This window comes from Kryptolebias marmoratus, linkage group LG17, assembly GCF_001649575.2.
Source record: "Kryptolebias marmoratus isolate JLee-2015 linkage group LG17, ASM164957v2, whole genome shotgun sequence".
Lineage (NCBI taxonomy): Eukaryota > Metazoa > Chordata > Actinopteri > Cyprinodontiformes > Rivulidae > Kryptolebias > Kryptolebias marmoratus.
The window spans coordinates 18733214-18752914 of NC_051446.1; the positions used below are offsets into that span (position 1 = coordinate 18733214).

Sequence of the window (19701 nt, forward strand, 5' to 3'; positions counted from 1 at the left end):
ATGAAGAGGTGATTAAACCACTGAATCAGGTGTGTTGGAGCAGAGGAAACAAGGAAAACATGCAGGATGTTGGCCCTGGAGGACCAGCATTGCCTACCCTTGGGCTAGCGTTTTGCTACTTTTAGCTTTTCACCTCAGTCCTTCAGAGCTTAGCTTTCACTTTCTCTTGTTATTTGTTCCAGTTTAGTACTTTAATGCTGTTTTTTTTACTCACTCGTCTCCGATGTAGACTCCAGGCCAGACCTCGTTAACATGAGTGTAAGCCACACTTCCACGGTTGAGGATTTTGTCCAGCTCGTATCCCCCAGGTGTGACATAATCCAGACTGGACTCTTCTTCTGCTTTCCTAACGTTTATCTGTGATCCAGCCCTTGAATTGGGAGACGCCATTTTCTCACTGTGGCTTCCTCTCACACATGGCTTACTTTACTTGCTTGAAGAGGATGACTCTTTCTTCCTCGGCAGTGAGAAGCGGCCACACTACACTTTGTTAGTTTTAAGCATCTTTTTTTTTCCCAACACCGGGACTTTGAGGACCTTCGTTTTCGTGTCTTCAGAATTTGGTTTTCATCTCTCCGCCAGATTGTTGTGAAGCAACCCTTGAAGGCAGAACATGTTTAGCTCTGGCAGGCTCGAGTCGGGGTGCAGATTGTGTAACAACCTCTGTGACGGGCGTTGAATGCAGAGGATATTTTTAGGACCGAGATGTGGCGGGCCCTTGACCTTAGCTGCCATGCTTTTCCCGCCTGCGGGGGGGAAAAACTTCCACACAGCCAGTCTAAACACTTTAATCTCCGCTGCCGGCAGCAAGCTGTGCTTATCCAAACTTTGCGCTTTGCCAGAGGATACCCATTTTCACCGCAGTGAACGGGGGCCACTGTGAGCTCTCGCGCAGCTGTGAGAGCGACTCCTTGAAATCGCGTCAGTCTCTTTTAGCCTTCCTGCACATCTTCAGATGCTGAGAGACGGCGTGTAAGCGCAGCCTTACAACACCCGTTAAGGATGTTCTGCATCTTCTGCAGCCTCTCCTGGGGCCCCGGAGGAGAGCTGAAACGTGTCAGACTGTTAGACAGATGAGGTTTTTCACAGGATGGCACATGCCTTTGATTCCCCATTATATGATATGCACGGTCCATTCAGAGATCTAAATGCAGAGGGCCCCCCTCCCCGTAAAAAAAAAGTGAAAGAGCGTGATGATGACTGTGTTGCAGGATGAAGCTGCTAACATGTCAGACTGAGTTTTCACACCATCAGACTCTTTTTTATTTTGCCCTCATATCTTTATACCCTGCCATCATTCATTCTGACAGTGAGATCATTAAACCTGTGATATCCAATTCCTTTTATTTTGACAGCATCTTCTTTTTTTCCCAGTGAGCTCTGGAGAACATTTCTTATTAAGATGGCTTCAGCGTTTCATCTCTTTTCAAAGTCTGACCTGAATCTGTATACACACTCACAAGCACCATGGCATAATTTTGTCATTTTGAATCAAGCCGTTTTAGACATATTACAGTTTTAACGCTAACATCACTGGACTGCGGCGGTTAAGATGCTCTGTTTTTTTGGGGAGGGGGATGTGAAGTGGAGCGTTGTTTATTTATAGGCCTTCTCCGTCTCTGTGTTGTTTAAGTTCAGCGGGGGTCTTGACAGTTGATGATGCTGAGTTTTAAGGCACGAGCTTGAAAAAATATATATACAAGCGTTTTGCTTTTGTTTTTTATGCATCCTCTCATATTTTGCAGGTTAAGATTAAGAACTGCAATTCAAGATGTCTGCATTGTGAAGCTGCACATTAGTTTCTCTCAAGAACCATTTTATCTAAAATGCAATTCTGATCAACATCATTGGCACCTTTTGAATTTTAAGTGCAGATTTTAGTAAAAGCAAATAAATCAAAATTCTGTAGTTGGAAAATATGAAGCTATAACAACAATAATAATAATAATATAATTAATTAAATGCTTAGTATTCCTTGAGGAAATGCATGTTGTCTGCCATTTTTAATACCAGTTTTGGACCAAGAACATCTTGATCGGAGATCTGACGGCGTTACAGCCATTTTGGTCAAATCTTGTAAAATAACATCAGGCACAATCTCATAAGACATCGCAGTTACTTGCTTAATCTGGTAGCGATTAGAGTATGCGTTCTGAATGACTGTCAGCTACTAACAGGCCAAATTTCAGCTCAGTATTTGTAAAATTGGTTTGAGTTTTAGCCATTTCAGTTGGCGGCCTTATTGGTTTGGGTTGACGCGAATCCTTTAAGACATGAACTGCAGGCTTTTTGAAATCATTTACAATGGACAGAGGAAATCAAAGTAAATCTTTGTCAGAATGCAAAGCAGCAGTTTGATTAAAAGTGACAAAATGAAGCCTGTATGAATAAAAAATTAAGCATTTCTACAACCATTTCCTAACTCTAACCCACTTTATTTGCCAAAGGTTTACACAAAGATCTTGCATGATCAGTTAGCACTTGGACTGTGTGCCTTTAGTTCTATATCTGTAAAACTGACTGAGTTGTAGTCATTTCTGTGTTTTATAAACACGATTAACTATGGCAGCCATCTTGGATTGGGTTGACTCCCATGTAAGGACAAGTTTTAGATGATTGAAGTTAGTTTTCTTTATTGCCAAACCTTCAGGCCTGCCTTACAGACTTAAAAGGCCACAATAACAACATATTGATTGATACAGTTGGTTTTTAACTGGTTAATTGCATAAAACTTGTGAGTTCCTTTTCAATGTTTACTGAAAAAACAACAATCCAGCTATTTTAAGAAGAAGAAATTTTCACTGCAATGACTTCTGCATTGCGAAATAAAAAGCCCATGAAAATGAAACATCTATTATGTGCTTTTTCTTTGCGAGGCCAAAGTGGAGTCCAGGTGACAGAGCTGGTTGAGAAACCTGACGTTTGGGAGGATGTTTCTGCTCCTGCGAACAACCTCCACCGCCTCCACGAGCGGGAGGCTTTCTTTGATCATGAGGAAGGCCAGCACAAGAGTGGCAGAGCGGCTGATTCCTCGAGCACAGTGGACGAGAACCTTACCTGAACGGGCAAAAGACAAAACACTTTTACATGTTCAGCTGTGAGCTCTACGGCCTCCGTAATGGGACTGAATGCGAACTGTATAATCTGGAGAGCTGAAGCTGAAATCTCAAATGTTTCAAATATAAAACAACATACAGTATGTCACCAAGGTCTGGCAAAATGAGTCACAATGAGGAAATTTTCAATATTAAGTATATTATTTTCCAATTCCCCATCTCAGAATCTTCAAAATGACATGTAGTTTGTTGAAATTTGGCGATTTATCACCTGCCAACAAGTTAGTTTTGTTTATGAGAGTGCCAGTTTGAAAACTCAATTTTTTTGTGAACTCCAGTCATATATTTAAAATAAAAAAATCCCCAAGCTTCACAGTGATAAACATTATATGAAGGGATTTCCCAGTGCTACAGCAGCCAGCAGAGAAAAATGGTCAATTTCAAAGTAAAATTCAAAGGATTAGAATTAAAAGGAGAATTTCTGAAGACATACCTGTAAGAAAACTTAGATTTAAAGGTGTATTAGGAGTAATATATGCTATTTTTGTTACTGGGATCGCTCAATGTTGTTTTTATGGACACTTCAATTGAACTTTTGCAAAGTTCAGTTGCAAAAATCAATAATTTTGCACAGCAGCTCTGTGCTCATCCCAACTCGGGTCATCCCAACTTGGCAGCCCAGGTCAATATATGTAAAAACAAATAGATGGATAGAGATGTGGATAAATTCATCTGTACCCTTTTGTTAAAGAAAGAAGAGAACTTGTTGTTTTGTTGCACAATCATTTGAGGCATTCACCGCAGTCCAGCGGTTTCTGTCTGTCTCTCTGAGACTCAAATGTTTATGATGTTAAACTGGCAGCATAAAACTATTGTAATTATATATCACTAAATAAAGATTTAAGCATGCATAAAATGTTGATTATTTTCATTTTTTTTTTGCAAATATTAATTTTATAAAACTGCTTGTTAAAAATCTACTTTGAATGTTGCTTTTAAGTGGTTTGTTGTTTGGGGAAGAAGTGCTGCTTTTTCCGAGCGTGCAGTGAAGTACTCAGAGAAATGGACTCAGGACAGACAGAGAGGTTCGTTTTAAAACCGAGAAAGAATGTTTTCTTCTGAGCTAAAACAAAGAAAGTTGACAGTAAAAGCATTGGAAGTCCATGGATGTCAAACTAAGATTCTGTTGCTGCTAATTTATGGTGAGTTTGGTACATTATGTGAAAACAAAATTGCGGGAGTGCAATGCTAGCGGCTAGCGGCTAACGCTTCTCACTGTAACTTTGAGTGCTATTTTTTCCATGTAAATTGCATCTAAAGCGTTAAGAAAAGCAGAGTAATGAGTTAAATGAGTGCTGAATTTACTTATAAAAATGTTCTAACTCTAGTTCCCACTTGGGGCCCACTTGTTGTCATGTTAAAGACCTCCACAAAGTTTACAGGTATCCTGTTGGTAAGGAGTTTTTATATAAATTTGTTTTGTGCTGACAGGAAAAACATGGTTACAATTTTAATTGTGATGCTTTGTGAAAAAAAAACGTTATATATATATATATATATATATATATATATATATAATGTTGAACCTTGTCCTGCTGTGCACAGGTTATTTTCTTCCCCTTCACCCTGTGATGACCATTGGTAGAAGCTGAACTCCACCCAGGGAAGGCAAGCCTCCACCAGGATCGAAGATGTCTGTTTGTGATGTGTAGAGATTCTGATCTGCCCTGGATGGCCTAAGAGCTGGGATATCTGCTGACTGGTAGGACAGCCGCCTCTTTACTCTTGTATTACCTGCAGGGAGGAGAGGAACTTGGAGGCCTTTGGGTCTTTTTGTTGTAGTTTAACACTATGCAGACTGAGTAAAATCCTGAGTGAGTGTTTTTGTTTTATTTTCTTTAATAACCTTTTCATTTTGGGGGCCATACTTTTATTTCTTGTACACTATTTGAATGGTGGATAATGTATTCCACGTCAATTGGTTAATACGTGTAAATTGTTCAAACCTTCAGTTTTTTGTCATTAGTCATACTCTGCTCCAGTAGACGAATTCTTGAACTGGATCATTATTATTCTATGCTTTATGGTTTAAACCCTGTCACCTAATGGAGGTGTTACAGACTTCTTCACCTGTCGACAGGTATTGGTCCACTCCTCTTCACCACACTGCTCCAGCTGACCCAGGTTTGAAGGGTTCCTTCTCCAGACTGAGTGTTTCAGCTCTTTCTTTAGATCAGGGGTGGGCAACCCTGGTCCTGGAGAGCCACTATCCTGCATGTTTTACATGTTTCTCTGCTCCAACACCTGATTTGAATCAGGGTGTTATTAACAGGCTTCTGCAGAACATAAAGATTTAATTTAACCACTGAATCAGGAGTGTTGGAGCAGGGAAACAAGTAAAACATGCAGGATAGTGGCTCTCCAGGACCAGGGTTGCCTACCCTATTATAGATGCTCAACAGGATTTAGATCAGGGCTCAGAAGGCCACTTCAGAATAGTCCAACTTTCTTACATGTTTTTAGTCATTATCTTGTTAAAGGGCCCATGACCTGCGACAGAGACCCAGCTTTCTAACACTGGACAGCACATTTTGCTCCAGAATGCCTTGATAGTCTTGAGATTTCTTTGTACTCTGCACAGACACGCTGTGTCAGGTGCAGCAAAGCAGGTCCTGAACAGAACCGAGCCTCCTCCGTGTTCCGCTGTAGGTACAGCGTTCTTCTGTTTGTAGAAATGTCATGTTTGGGTCTGTGGACATGGAGCTGATGTTGCCAAAAAGCTCCAGTTTTGTCTGATCTGTCCGAAGAACATTCTCCCAAGATATCTGCGTGGTCTGTGTGGGTTTTTTTTCTTTCACTTAAATTATTTTATTTAAAATGGGCACAAAATGAAGCAACATTTTATTTTAAAAATATGAATTTTATTCTCCTAAACATCTCGATTTACTCATATTTATTCATTACCTTCTTTATTATTGTGGTGATTTGGTTTTTTTCCTGTGTTTTGTTTTATTTCTGTTTTAGTTTATTGGTTTGTGTTTAGTTTCTGTTTTCTTGTTTTTCACTTTCTCATTCCTCCTCAGTCTATTTCTCTCTCTGCATTCCTGCCACGCCCACTTACACCTGTCAAAGCCTGGTAATCATGTCACCTGTCTCCACTTACCTGATTATCCTCAGCACTTTAAAACCCGGTCATTTCTGTCTATACTCCGCTGGTCCATTGTTGTTGTTTTGCCTGTTGTCTTGCCGTCTGTTCCTGGTTCTGTTGCTCCGTGTCCATGTTCCGTTTGTCTTTTTGTTTTGCTGCCACGTCAGCTGTTTGTTTTCATTTTGTTTCTTTAGTTTAATAAATTAGTTTTTTGTTCCTTTAATTATGAGTCTGCGTTCTGGGTTCGCCTTCGTATCTACCGTTCCTGACAATTATCTCCAACAAATACAAGACATGTAATTTTTTTGTCAAAAGTTTGCAGATTTTTGTTGAAATTTGGTTGTTACCTGCCTCCATCGTGATGTGATTCAAAGGTTTCGTACCTTTCTGACGCAGAGCTTCGTGAATGAAATCTGCTGTCTCCATGAAGAATGGGCTCAAGTCGAAATCCCTGCAGTCTGGTGCTTCGATTCCACGATACTGTATGTTGGTGTCTTCGTAGAAATGCGGCCCAGTGTCAATGTGCCGTGGGCCATCTGCAGCGTTCACTACATGTGTTATTTCCAGATTCTTTATCAGCGTTTTATCCTGAGCTGTGGCCCTGTGAATATCATAAGAGATGATAGAGGGACGTGTCAGTTGCAGCCTTTTTTTTTTTCTCTGCCTGTTGCCATCTCTGGAAGCATATGTCGGCAAAATGCATCACTCGTGACTCAAATGTACAGATTTCATGTTCGCCTCGTCAGTTGGCCAAATAACGCGACTTGTTTGCAGCAACAGTTTCACAATCGGATTCAGCACGTTGCAGCAGGGGCCCCCACGGCGAGATTGTCACTTACGCATCCCCGACGAAGAGGTTGGGCCAAACCTCATTGACAGCTCCGGTGGGGCGCCTGTTTTTCAGCAGAAGGCTGAGCAGATCGCAGGTGGGTGGTGTCTGATCCGTTGACTCCTCCTCTGACCTCATATCCTCCTCACTGTTGGAATATAATTATCACCGTTCGTACCGTCAACTTAATATGCACGCAACTTTCTAAAACCTGATCCAGGATGGGGGCGGGGTGGGTAATTCAGCGTTTCGAGTTTCTCCTTTTCTTCTCAGATTTTGGAAAGCTGTGCAGTAAACCGTCTCCGTACTGCCGCGGCGCTCTGAGCTGGATCTCAGTGTTGCTGGAATGAAACAGCTGAACATACCGTAGACTGGGCAGAGGCAGCGCGGGCTATTTATTCCTCTGACGACTGCGACAGAAGCCAGGCTGCTTGTGTTGGTGCTTCAAGCGATTCAGAACGCGTTGGGAAGCCAAAGTCGGGATTAAAACCACAACCAAGCCGTCTTCTAATGTTGAACAAATCACCTAAAGAGGCTAAACCAATGAATAAGCCATAGGGTGTATTCTACCAAAAAAAAAACTATTAAAAACGTCCATTTGTTGATATAGTTACAGACGTGTGAGGTCGACAAATCAACCTTCATGGTGCGTTCCAGGAACATTCCCTAAAAGTTATTTTGGTGGAACTATACACACAAGCTGTTTTAAACCTTCTGCGTTTATTTTCACTCTCTGAAGGCTATTTTGTGAATCAGATGGAAATTGGCCTGTAGTGCAACGACAAACGAACCTAATGAGGACACGAACTATGATGTTTTGTTGTCCCCTTACAGCTGTAGATACTGCGTCAGATGACACAGAGCCCAAAAGGTTAAAGAAAACCAACCAACTCAAGCTTTAATTTGCTCTTGTATCAATTACTCACTAATTTGGAAACACACATCGGTGCATTTACAAATTGCTGCATGCAGGAGACAGAGCTTTTAGCGTTGTTGCTCCCAAATTATGGAACAATTTGCCGTTCCATATCAGAAGTGCCCCTTTGTCTTTTGTCCTTTCAATACTTTGAATATTTATTGATTTTTATCTGTGCCAGCACTTTGTCGCAGCTACTGTTGTTTTAAAGTGCTTTATAAATAAAGTAGTAGTAGTACTATTTATTTATACTTTATACTATTCCTTTAATTTTGTTTAGATCTTCCTTTTGAAAAATGTTTCTATGGGGGGCAATAAAGTACATTTGATTTGATATGATACAGTTAATATCCAGTGCTTTTGGTTTTGTTTGAAATAGACATTTATTGACTTCCTCAGACTCTGGTCTCCTGCCTGCCAGCCTTCATGTTGGTACAGATGAAGCTGCTTCTCCCCCAGTTTTTAAACTTGAGTTTTTGCTCCCCAGTTTTTTTACTTAAAAACCTGTTATCACAAGCAGCAATAAGATGAAACCATGTAGTATTTATTGATTTTAATTGGTGCGCCCAAACCAAAAGCCTCCACAGCATTTTTAGGAGTTTTATTAAACTCTTGTCGTATACCGTCTGTTTGAAAACTACTGTAGCGTGGGAGTTAGTGAGCTGCCTTCTGATAGAGGCCTACTTTGTTTTTTTACATTACAGTTTGTATTACTAACTGAGAACAGGAAATCTTTGGGGGACATTGCCCCTGACTTCCTGTTATTGACGCTGCTGATGGTGTTTAGAAAAGTCACAAAAGGAAAATGCGTATATCTCTAATTATGTGGGCCAATTTGCTTACTTGATTCCTATTCTAAGCCCTTCAAATTGTTCTCTTACTATTCTTTAAACCTTTTGCACCTTTGTTTATTGTTCTGCTTTGTTCTGTAACTGTAAAACAACCTTTCCTCAAGTAAATCTCACTCTTGTTTTGTCTAAAGTAATTACTGGTTTCGATCTTTATATCCGGCTTTTATTTTTTTACACAAAGATGGATTTTATCTTGCTAAGTAAAAACAATAAATAGGTTTTACATTCATATCGTTGTTGTTCTAAAAGTTTGAAGCGCAGATATCAACAGCAGGCAACAATATAACAAGGATTATTTAACTCCATTTATCAACGCTCCAGCTGCTTAATAGCAGTGCAGCTTTTTGTCCAGATTTCTGAGCTGCTCCAGAAATCCCTCGTTAGGTGAAACGTTCCTGTTGGCGCTGACTGCTGTGATGGCGTCCGCCAGCGTCATGTGTTCATGGATCATCAGGTAGGCCAGGACCAGAGTGGACGAACGGCTGAGCCCCATTGCACAGTGGACAAACACCTTACCTGCCAATCACGAGAAACAAAAACACCGTTTTAGCGGATCGTTTCCGAGCTCCGGCACTCCTTTTCTACATTTACAACCAGGCAATCAGTGGATTATTGTGTCAAACATTATTCTAAATGTCCAATTTGTTCCTTCTCTGAGGATTAGAAACCATAAACATCACAGGGAAGAAAAGTGCTTCTGACTTCAAGACTAAAAGTTTTCAACAATGTTGCAACAAATGTTTCTACACACTTTAATCCCTGGTTTCTTATCGGGGCCCGAGGATTAGGAGGCAAAGGAGCGCGTAATTGAACTGTCTTGGCTTCTGTGTATTTCTGCCAGGGATTACCACAGACCCCCGCCACACACCGGAGCCCCCGATCAGCCAGCATGTGAAGGAGGAGGCCTCATCTTATTACTGTCATGTCAGATACCAACTTCGCTTTACATAACGGGCCGCGCAGGCAACGGGCCACGAACGTAATTGTGTAATTTCCATGTCCAATAAAAGTCTAGCTTACAAATTACCACGGCAATCCATTTAAAACTCATTTTCCTGACAAAAGTCTGAGCCTATATGAGAAGATTACCATGGAGAGGAGGAGGAGGGGGGAGATATTAGCTTGATATCATGTTTAGTGTTTGATTTGCATTTTAATGAGTAATACAACAAGGGGGGTCGGGGAGTTGCTGTAATGGAAATTGACTGACAAATGTCTCTGCTATTTGTCTTGTCCTCCCCAAGTTAAAAAGGCACAAGAGCTCGTCACCTGTTGGCAAGTTCAAAGCGTTCTTTATGAAGTTGGCCGCTGGGTAGAAAAAGGAGCTCAAGTCAAACGACGGCATGTCAAACGCCTCCACTCCATGATAAGCGATGCCGGTGTCTCTGTAGAAGCCGGGCCCCGTGTTCACGTTGAATTTGCCGTCGGCGGCGTTGAGCACATGGGTGATGTGGTGAGACTGGAGTGTCCGTTTGTCTTTGGCTGCGTACCTGAAAGGAAAAAGTCAACACAGGTTTCTGCGCAATCCGCAGATCTCGACACATATTAGTAATGATTCTCAGCTCCCAGTACACCAGTTTTTTTTAGCTTAATATTTGTAAAATTGACTCTTGAATCAGCTTGGCTCCAAAAGTTAATCAGTTTTAAATGTACATCCAACGATTTTCTTAGCGTTTCATTATAATCCATCCAGTGGGTCATGGGATATTTTGCTAACAGACAGACATGGTTGACTCCAAAAGCTTATACAAAGATCTCGCCCAGTCAGGAGTGCTCACAATACGTGTTAGCGCTAACTCTCAGCTACCATCCCACCAAATTTTCGCTCAGCGATAATAAGTCCTCCGCTCACACTAAGTGGTAATCTTTGTAAGTTAGTCACGAGTTGTCTTTTAATTAGGTGTGACAAAGGGATTAATTATTTCTCACATGTCTCCAATGTAGATCCTGGGATAAACTTCATCCAGATGGTTGCTGGTCCCTTTCTTTGTCCACATCAGTCTGTGTAGCTCTGAAGCCGAGGGGGTCTCGTACCTGCTTGCTCGCACCCCGGGGCTTGCCAGGTGGCTGAGACCTCTGGGCATGTCTGGACGCTCCACTTCTGCTCCTGCAGCCTGTCGGTACCGACACCGCCCGTTACTGATATGAACTTTGTGCCGCAGCTGCCGCCGAGGAGCATGCTGGGATTTAGCGAACAAGCCCGCAGGGCAACAAGGCCTTGGGGCTAAGAGATGAGGGTCACCCTATAGCTGCGGGGGCTTTTGTTTGAAGGGACTAATATTCACGTTTTTCATTAGTCTTTAAACCACCACAGTCAAAAACAAGTTCTGGATGTGGTCCGAGCGACCCGGGCTAAATGTTTCCTCACGGGGGTTAGGGGTAGTCTCAGGTCTGAACCGCTGATCCAGTTTATAACTAGAGACAGGACTAGAAGCTGGAAGTTGAAGCCACAAAAGACGAGTGCCTCCTAGTGGCTGGTAGCTGTAAATGTCTTCATTCACAGCCCTTAATATAAACAAATAGAATATTTACCTGACTAAAAAATGAAATACACTGATAGATTTTTTCAGTTGTTGATTTTTGGTGATTAATGCAGCTCTTACCATTCTGTTGTATGTTCAGATATACTTTTTTCAATATGTTTTGCTTAAATTTGGCAACATGACAGTCTGTTAGGGAGTTGGAGGGTGTAGGTGGGAGTGTAAAGAACGGACGTTTTGGCTTCAATTCTCACTAAGGGGGGAAAGTGGAGACACTATTATTGTCAGTGGGTTTTAACCATGGATGTGTCACAAATCTGTGACTTTTTAAAATATGTTTCTCTTTTTAGAACAAAAAACAGGGAGTTCAAGCAGCTGAATTATCATGATATAAATAAACAATATAAATAAACAATATAAATAAACAATATAAATAAACGATATAAATAAACGAAAGGCAGCACAAGAACTGCAAGCGTTTGTTTTTTAAATCATGAATCAAAAAGTTATTTTTTAAGTGTACTATTATACTGAATTGGATTCTTTTGAATCGGAATACTGAATGAACTGAAATGTATACTGACTATATACAGGTGGTTTCAGGTGGACTGTTTACTTTTTGTTAAATGCCCTGAAATAACTGCAAATACAGTTAATTACAATACAATTAGTTACTAAAAAGAAAAAATAAATGATAATAAAAACTGCTTAATGTATACATTTTACTACATGTGATGTACCTCATAATTGTATTTTTAAAAAGACGCTTTCTTTGATTTTTGTTTGTTTTAAACGACAGGTAGCCCAACAGGTAGCACTTTTAAGCAGTGTCTCCTTTTCTTGTAAATGCGAGAAAACGTTAATGAAAACATCTAATACGCTTAATTGAAATGCAGACATCTTTTGGTAACACGGAGAAATAAAATGAATGTAGGGTTATGGGAAGAGTCGTTAACATAGGCCTACAGTGGGCACAGTGTGTGTGTATAATTGAAATATAGACCGCAGTTGTGCCAATAAATGTAGTTCACATCTGCGCAGGACCACAAGATCACATAATTATAATGTGACCCTATAATACGCTCTTTATTTTATTTTATTTGCAATTCAGCAGAGTTATTTATCTCCAGAGATACAGAAAATTAGTATTCAAGGGCTGTAAACCGCTTCTCCTTTCCTGTTGGCAAGTCTAACCTGCAACTTTACAATTTATACGGCGGGCTTTAGAGAGACTTTTACTATACATACTGTATACATTAGCATCCATTTAGGTGTGTGCGTTACTGTGCTCAAGGCTGAGGATGTACAAGTGATGTGTATTCATTGTTACAGCTTCTTATTTGCATTCTTCCCCATGTGTGAAAATATAATTTGGCTCTCAGGGTTTTGGAGGCTTTGCGTCCTCCGGGATGAGTCACTGAGGCCAAATCTGTTTCGGTGACCTTTTGTTAAGCTGCTGTGGCATATGGAGGTTGCACATCATGATGGCTTTATCCATCTCTGCCTATGATTGTTGTGTGTGTCACTTTTTGGTCTGTTTGCATGAAAAGCCTCAAATGACCCTGTTCGTGCTCTGCGAGCGTGCAAGCACTCGAAGCCAGGGTGAAGTGCATCTTTATACAACGCGAGCCATACCTGGAGGCTCTTCTTTCTCCTCATTGATCTCGGAGTTCAGCCCTTCCCTCCCTCCCACAGTCAGGGCAGAGAACTGATTTCCCTGGTGCATATGCTCTGCTTTCACAGCCTCCCCCCCTTAGGCTAACCTGTCCTTCCTGCTCCACTTTTGTGTAATTAAAGATACTTCTTATGGGAAAGTGCCTGCAGTTAACATGGAGGGCAAATTAAAATTTCTTCTTCTTTTTTTTTTACCTCCTCGGGCCGTCTTCTTGGCGGTGTTATGAATTGCACTTTCCTTTTCAGCCTTTCAGATGTGATTCATCTGGATTAAAAGACGGTACAATAATCCTTTAGGAAATGTCATCACAGAACGACAGTCTTTATATTAGTTTATATTGCAAACAAACCTACACAGCACAATCAAAGCAAACGTGATAGATTACGTATGCTGCAGACAATAATAAATATTTTTCCAACTCACCGTCTCCGCAGACACTTGCCTCGGCTGAAGTCGCTGTTTTTCATCGCCTCTCGAATCAAGAGCTACATCTAGGTCGACAGCACGACTGTCTGCGTTCTCCTTGGTAATCTACCCTGCAACCTTTTTTGCTATTTTAACATCTGAATCACATCCCAAAATAATTCTGGCATCATCGTCTACATTCCTTAAAGGTTACACAAGCTGCCAGCACTGAAGCAGGATAGGACACAGCTTTTTTTTTAATAGCAAAAAAATTAGATCAGTGCTGCTTTGCTTTAGGTTTTTTTTTTTTTTCTGACTCTTTCTTTACATTTTTTCCCTTCAGTGAAATGTTTTTTAACAGAACCTGGTTGTTTGATCAAGGATGGAGTTTCTCTTTTGTGTAATTCAAGATCATTTAATGTTTTTTATTCATCAGAAAATAACAATAATACCATCTGAGACTACATTCTCAAAGCACAAAAGAAAATGACCATTTCTACAAACACCTAAAACAATTCATTATAAATGTTCAGTCTTACACAATTTGAATACACAAATGAATAAATATTGCATGACATAAAGGCTGAAACATTATTTCTGTCTAAATAAAAGACCTAAATACGTTCTGTAATATGTGTTGCCTGTATCGTTAAATTTGCAGGTGTTTTAATAAACTTGCAAATTTTACTGTAAAGTTACAATTAGGAGCTTTTAAGAGAAAAAATAAAATTCACAATAGGCAGAAATCATTGCTGTCGGGTCCTGATCAAAATAAAATGTGTACCTTTTTGATGCACAGCAGTGATGAACCCAAGCAGCATGATAAAAACAAAGGAATTTTACTCTGTGAGCAGTGGTTTATTGGACAAATGTTGTAGACTGAGCCTCTCTTTAGAGTCAAGGCAGTTTATTAACATCTGAAGCTTCATAAAACATTCCATAATGAAATTTGGTCCTTTCTGTTGTGAGAAAAAGTGAAGAAAAACCGCCTTACTAGTATGAAAGCTTAATAAAGTCATGAATCCATGAGCAGTTATTACTTAACGTTTTCCTTCTCTAGCTAATTTAATCTCTTGTTAAGACATTCCTTTATTTAAATTAACTTATTTTATAAATACAACCGTCCAGAAGAGAACTGTAAAGCCGTCAGCCACTTGAAACACCAACATGTCAGCTCTGGTTGTCATGTTTTGTTTTCATTGTGATATGATGGCATGAATTTGTGCCTCCGTTGTACTTTTAATAGTACATCTGTATAAAACAAGCTAAATGTCCGGTTAGCCCTTTTCTTAAAGGTGTTTAACAGTGTCTTCACTGCTAAATATTTGGTCAAAATTAGTTCAGCCTCAAACTAAATGTCACAGAGACTAAAAATAACATTTTATGCTGATATTTATACTGTATTTCAGCTAGATTTGCAGTAAGAAAAAGTTTATAGTCGTACCTAAGCACGTTAAATTAGCAAGGCGTTTGTTCCTGTTAGCACAAACAGCATGTTGTACGATGTGCTGACTAATAGTTCTGTGATTATAGATTATAGGTGCAATTTCTTTAACATTTCTGTGTTCAACTGTTCCCACTCTCAACACAACAAACTCATGGTCAAAGTGATTAAACAAAGTTTGACATGTTGATTTGAACCACAGCTAGAGAAAGAAGTAAGGTAGTTGTTTACAACCAGAGTCAAGTAGGTCTCAACTAAAAATAATTTAGTAAGAGTTTCTTTGTGTGCTTAGGGACTGATTCATCTGGACAAAAAAACCCCAAAAAACACACATTCTAATGGATTTGCATGGTGGCGACAGTATCATGATTAATGGGATGTTTTCAAACAAGAGATTCAAGAAAATGGAACAACATTGAGGAGAAGCTAAAGAAACCCAATATACCCTTGAAGAACCTGTTCCAGAGCTTTCAGGACCTCAATCTTGCCTAAAAACAACCTAGAGAGGAGCAGCAGATGATCCCCACATGGCTGAAGACCCTAAAGATCTGTTGCTGCCAGAGAAGGGTTCTTCACATATTCAGCTGCTCTGTTCCTCGTTGTTGACTTTATCGAGTCACGTTAAACCGAGCCTCGACGAAACTGTTGAACCAGACTCCACAGCGGTGGATTTTCTGCAGAAACGTCTTCGTGTGGACCTCTGGGTCGACACACGTCTCGACGGCGTCGCACCGAGAAAACCAACCCAGCGGCGCGCCTCCGGCTCACAGGATCTGGCACGACTTCTTCTTTTTCTTTGTCAGCTGGAGATCCAGATCCAGCAGCAAAGCCAGGAAGTTCCGGTTGGGGTAAATGGCCCTCTTCTGGATCAGTTTCTGCAAGGCCTGTTTGAGCGGAAGGCGGTGGTAGATCATGAGGTAGGCCAGCACCAAGGTCGACGAGCGGCTCATTCCCATGATGCAGTGCACCAGTACCTTCCCTGAAGAACGGCACAAAGGAGGGAAAAAAGGGAAGGATTAGTGAGAGCCTCATTAATATCATACATGACTGCCCGTCTCACACCGAACTGTCTCTTTCTGTTTTGAGCTAAAAATAGAGCCAACCGTTCCAAGACTTTGTTCATTTATGGTCCCTTTGCAGACAGGCCGACTGTCTCATTAATCCCAACTCGTCCTCTGCTTGATAGCTTCTTTCAAAGAAGCTATTACATACTTCAGGTCTGCAAGGTAAGACTCTTATTACTGCCAGCTGAAAATGCATTTCTATCCCAGCACAAGCTGTGTTACATTGAGGTGACAGGTGACATTGAAAGAGCAGCATGATGTGAGAGCTCGAGCAGATGGTTAACTCTATTAAGGATTTGCAGAGTGAAAACGAAAGATTTGATAAGTAGGGGAAAACTGTGACTCTTACCACCAGGTGACTTCAGAGCTTTATGAATGAAGTCTGCTGCCGGCTGGAAGTAAACATCCAGATCGAAGTGAGTCGAGTCGTCTGCTGGAATGCCAAAATACACAAAGTCGTTGCCATAAAAGCGTTGGTTCCCTACGCTGCCGCGCTTGGAGTGAGCAGCGTTTAACACATGAGTTATGCCTAATTTCAGCAGGGCAGCCTTGTTTTGGGCTGCTGCCCTGGCAAGACAGAAACAGAAAGAAGTTCAAGACTTGTGTGGGAGTTATGCATCGCAGCACAATGATTCGATGCCAGAATGATTCAGTGAGTGGACGGAGTTACTTCAAAGACCTTTCGAAATAGCAAATTTGTTAATTCTTAAATGAAACTCGTACTTACACATTTCCTATGTATACGTTCGGCCACACCTCATCAATCTGATTTAGGTGCAGCTTACAAGAGTCCAAAACCTTTTGCAGGTCCTTCACAGTCAGGTATTCTTTTCGCTTGTCTTTCACAGTTGGCATTTTTTAGGTCCAAATCTCTTGCCTTGGATCGACTGCGGGCCAAAATGTTTGTCGTATTAAAGCAGCCTCAGTCTTTCTGCAGCTCCAGATGATCGGTACGAGCAGGTGCTGTCACTGGACAGTTACCCAATTTGGTGCCTAACCTAGCGTGTAGTCTTACTCGCGGAGAGGGCGAGAGCAACAAACGCGCGCAGCTCGGGCTCCGCTTCGCCACACCACTGCCTGCAGGACTCTCGTTTAATAAGAATCGTTTTATAAAGCAGAGATAATTGGGCGTGATTGCGGTTAAATTGTTAAAGCGCACAGCTTACGCCGGATGTAACATCAGCTTTTACGGAACGGAAATGCTCCGGCAGCTTCGTGTGGCTCGTTAAAGAGTCCCGAGATGAACAGCTCATGAAAGCAAACTGAGTTTAAAAAAAAAAAAAAGTGAAACAAATATTAGCTTCACTGATGGCAAGACATGACATTTAAAGGCCTTCCTGTGCAGATGTTACTTTTCAGGTTTCAGGTCAATTTTTACCCATTTTAGCTTTAAAACTGAGAGAAAAAACAATCATTAACCTCACTTTAACACCACTAAATGTATTTTTTTATTCCTTTTCATTAGGACTGTAAATGTGTATGTAAAATGTGGGTGTGTTATAAAATACCAGAATCAGTCGATATGTGTCTCCGGGTCGTTTTTGACCTGGAGAACGCTATCGACTGATTATTAAAGATGCTTCTGCTCAGTGTGTGTGTGTGTGTGTGTAATGAGACAAATCCCACCTGAAATGTAGGCTTCGAGAAATTATACGCGAAAAGTGAAGTTTGTTTACGTGAAAAACTGAAGTTTCACAGAATCTGCGTGGCAAGGGTTTGCTTTTTTTTCTTCGACAGCACAGGTGTTGTAAAGGAAACCGTCTCTCCTCAGTCCTTGTGGACACATTGTTTAAACCCTCGGACATTTAATCCCAACATTTAAAGGGACTAGATCGGTAGTTTGATTTTAAAAGTTTGTTTTTAAAAGTTGGCACAAACTGTGGTTTTTAGTCTTTAAAACAACTATTTCAAACTTACATAACCTTTGGTGGTCATTTAAAAAGAAAAAGTTGGCAGAAACATTCAATCAAACTAATCTTTCAGGCATCCGGTGGACATTTTGAAAATTTAACCAAATCTAAATGGTTCTTCTGTTCTGATTCTCTATTTGAGAGTCAGGAAATAGTCGAATGTAGATTTTACTGTAGAATGACAGACTAAAAAACGTCTCAATGTACCGGCTTTCCAGGCATGATTCTCATTAAGCAGCATTAGAGAAAAAGGAAATTCTTCAGTTCCTGAAACAAACCGCTGAAAGTCAAAGACCAGTGTCTCCCTCCTCTGGCAGGTGCTTTATTCACCTTCAGGAGAACCGATGCTCCGCTCGGACTGAGTTCATTTCTTGCGCAGTTTCACGTCCAAAGCACGAAGCTGTCTGAGGAATCCCCCGTTTGGGAAAATCCACCTGCGCTCTTTGACTTTACCGATGGCGTCTAAGAGGGTGTAGCCGTGGTGGATCATCAGGTAGGCCAGGACGAGAGAGGCGGACCTGCTCACTCCGACGGCACAGTGAACCAGAACCCGAACTGAAGAAGAAGGAAACGCACTGAATGCAGAGCCTGCTTTGACTTTTTCTGTGTTTATTCCCGACAAGACGATTGACTTGTGTTAAAACCTGACGTCGGGGCAACATGGTTTACCGCCATCAGCGTTGAGTGCGTTCCGAATGTAGTCGGCAGCGGGGAAGAAATAACCAGAGAGTTTCGAAGGTTGGCGAGTCATCTGCAGGGACTCCGTAATAATCCACGGAGGGCCCGTAGAAGTCATGACTCCCCTGACAGTACATCCTCCCGTGAGCTGCGTTCACAACATGAGTAATTCCCTGCTTCCATAGACTGTAGCGATCATTGGCAACTGACCTGAGGGCAAAGGAAGCTATTTGTAATCTGAAAAAGAGAGAGAGAGGAAAAAAAAAGTGAATTTACAACACAGTCCAGAGCAGGACTCAACACTTACATGTCCCCAATGAAGAGGTTAGGCCAGACTTCGTCCAGATGGTTCCCAAACCTTTTACCACCAAACAAAACCTTCTGCAGCTCTTTAACAGAGGGAGGGGTGTAACTGCTGTCCTGCATATTGTTCATTTCTGATTACACACAGGCTGTATTTATTGACTCACATTAGCTGTTTTAAAGCGTAAACTCAGATGATTTACAATTTGATTACCTAAAATTTGATTTCCAAACCCTGCTGAGGCTTTACCGCAGCCACGCTGTTACTGACAGAGACAGGTGCTCGAGTTCTAAAATTAAAACAGCGACCCATTTTCTAAATGTCACATTTACAACTCTAGATCTGTATGAATTACTTGACTCGATGCTCACATGTTTATTCATTTTGTTGCTTTAAAATAAGCAGCCAATACAGGTTGCAGTTGAATAAACAAATAGGATCCAACTTGTAGCAAAATCAGTGCATGTCTGTGCTGTTTCTGTGGGAGCTGTATTTGCAAAATTGTATTGACCGGCTCCTGCCAAAGGGCAAAAAGTGTGTGTTTGTGTGTGTCTGTCTGTTACCAGAATAGTTCTCCAAATTTTCAGAAAGTAATAATTCGATGCATGTCGTCAACCTATTAACTTTTGTGGTCGATCCAATTCAAGGTGTTGACATTAGCCAACACGAAATATTTTGTAATATTGCATTACATTGTGCAGCTAAAACTTAATCATATCTTAAAAGAAGATATGATTTAGATTTCAGTGTAAAACGTGAAAGGTGGCGGGCGACATGCATTCCTTTAAGAAATGATTTTACTTTTAGAACTGTTCAGATTATACTACATTATTAGGTTTGTTTATTAAAAAATTATAATAGCAATCTCGTTAACTGGTTGCATTTAAATTTAAGCTCTAAGTTACATTACTTAGAAAATAATTATTGAAGTAATGTAACTC

General features: G+C 40.8%; 5 protein-coding genes across 6 annotated transcripts in view; all 5 read right to left on the reverse strand.

Moving 5' to 3' along the window:
• dusp29 (dual specificity phosphatase 29) overlaps positions 1–608 on the reverse strand; it is a 3971-nt gene extending 3363 nt beyond the window's left edge. Inside the window, exon 1 of the mRNA XM_017436815.3 lies at positions 215–608. Coding sequence (XP_017292304.1) covers positions 215–390 — 176 coding nt within the window. The 5' untranslated portion in view covers positions 391–608. The remainder of the gene's footprint in view (positions 1–214) is intronic.
• LOC108247147 (dual specificity phosphatase DUPD1) lies at positions 473–7393 on the reverse strand. 2 transcript variants are annotated; one of them, XM_017435056.3, is made up of 3 exons: positions 7044–7391; positions 6588–6805; positions 473–3057 (listed from the first exon to the last, which is right to left on the reverse strand). In XM_017435056.3, the coding sequence occupies exons 1-3, from the start codon at positions 7169–7171 to the stop codon at positions 2855–2857; spliced, it is 549 nt and encodes a 182-aa protein (XP_017290545.1). In that variant the 5' UTR covers positions 7172–7391; the 3' UTR covers positions 473–2854. The 2 variants fall into 2 exon arrangements, with proteins under 2 accessions (XP_017290545.1, XP_017290553.1); XM_017435064.3 differs by lacking the exon at positions 473–3057 and adding an exon at positions 4648–4850 and having other exon boundaries at positions 7044–7393.
• Positions 7394–8472: 1079 nt separating this feature from the next.
• On the reverse strand, positions 8473–13521 carry LOC108245978 (dual specificity phosphatase DUPD1-like). Its single transcript, XM_017433271.3, has 5 exons — positions 13379–13521; positions 13150–13219; positions 10730–10914; positions 10070–10290; positions 8473–9316 (listed from the first exon to the last, which is right to left on the reverse strand). Exons 3-5 carry the CDS (start codon positions 10882–10884, stop codon positions 9126–9128), a joined length of 567 nt encoding a protein of 188 aa, XP_017288760.1. The 5' UTR covers positions 10885–10914; positions 13150–13219; positions 13379–13521; the 3' UTR covers positions 8473–9125.
• A 252-nt stretch (positions 13522–13773) lies between these two features.
• On the reverse strand, positions 13774–17072 carry LOC108245984 (dual specificity protein phosphatase 13). The gene is made up of 3 exons (XM_017433284.3): positions 16596–17072; positions 16218–16435; positions 13774–15783 (listed from the first exon to the last, which is right to left on the reverse strand). Exons 1-3 carry the CDS (start codon positions 16721–16723, stop codon positions 15569–15571), a joined length of 561 nt encoding a protein of 186 aa, XP_017288773.1. The 5' UTR covers positions 16724–17072; the 3' UTR covers positions 13774–15568.
• Positions 17073–17109: 37 nt separating this feature from the next.
• LOC108245992 (dual specificity protein phosphatase 13-like) lies at positions 17110–19031 on the reverse strand. The gene is given in 4 exon segments (XM_017433295.3): positions 17110–18333; positions 18448–18508; positions 18510–18666; positions 18764–19031. Coding segments are annotated over 4 exon segments (537 nt in total). The 5' UTR covers positions 18892–19031; the 3' UTR covers positions 17110–18142.
• Between the last annotated feature and the right edge of the window lie 670 nt (positions 19032–19701).

Excerpts from the sequence above, each read along its gene's own strand:
- LOC108247147 (XM_017435056.3), bottom strand. The coding sequence starts at position 7,171 with ATGAGGTCAGAGGAGGAGTCAACGGATCAGACACCACCCACCTGCGAT. Across the intron at positions 6,806-7,043 it reads AACCTCTTCGTCGGGGATGC|GGCCACAGCTCAGGATAAAA; the intron begins GTAAGTGACAAT and ends TGATATTCACAG. Across the intron at positions 3,058-6,587 it reads CGAAGCTCTGCGTCAGAAAG|GTAAGGTTCTCGTCCACTGT; the intron begins GTACGAAACCTT and ends TTGCCCGTTCAG.
- LOC108245978 (XM_017433271.3), bottom strand. The coding sequence starts at position 10,884 with ATGCCCAGAGGTCTCAGCCACCTGGCAAGCCCCGGGGTGCGAGCAAGC. Across the intron at positions 10,291-10,729 it reads AGGATCTACATTGGAGACAT|GTACGCAGCCAAAGACAAAC; the intron begins GTGAGAAATAAT and ends TTTTCCTTTCAG. Across the intron at positions 9,317-10,069 it reads CGCTTTGAACTTGCCAACAG|GTAAGGTGTTTGTCCACTGT; the intron begins GTGACGAGCTCT and ends CGTGATTGGCAG.
- LOC108245984 (XM_017433284.3), bottom strand. The coding sequence starts at position 16,723 with ATGCCAACTGTGAAAGACAAGCGAAAAGAATACCTGACTGTGAAGGAC. Across the intron at positions 16,436-16,595 it reads AACGTATACATAGGAAATGT|GGCAGCAGCCCAAAACAAGG; the intron begins GTAAGTACGAGT and ends CTGTCTTGCCAG. Across the intron at positions 15,784-16,217 it reads AGCTCTGAAGTCACCTGGTG|GGAAGGTACTGGTGCACTGC; the intron begins GTAAGAGTCACA and ends GCCGTTCTTCAG.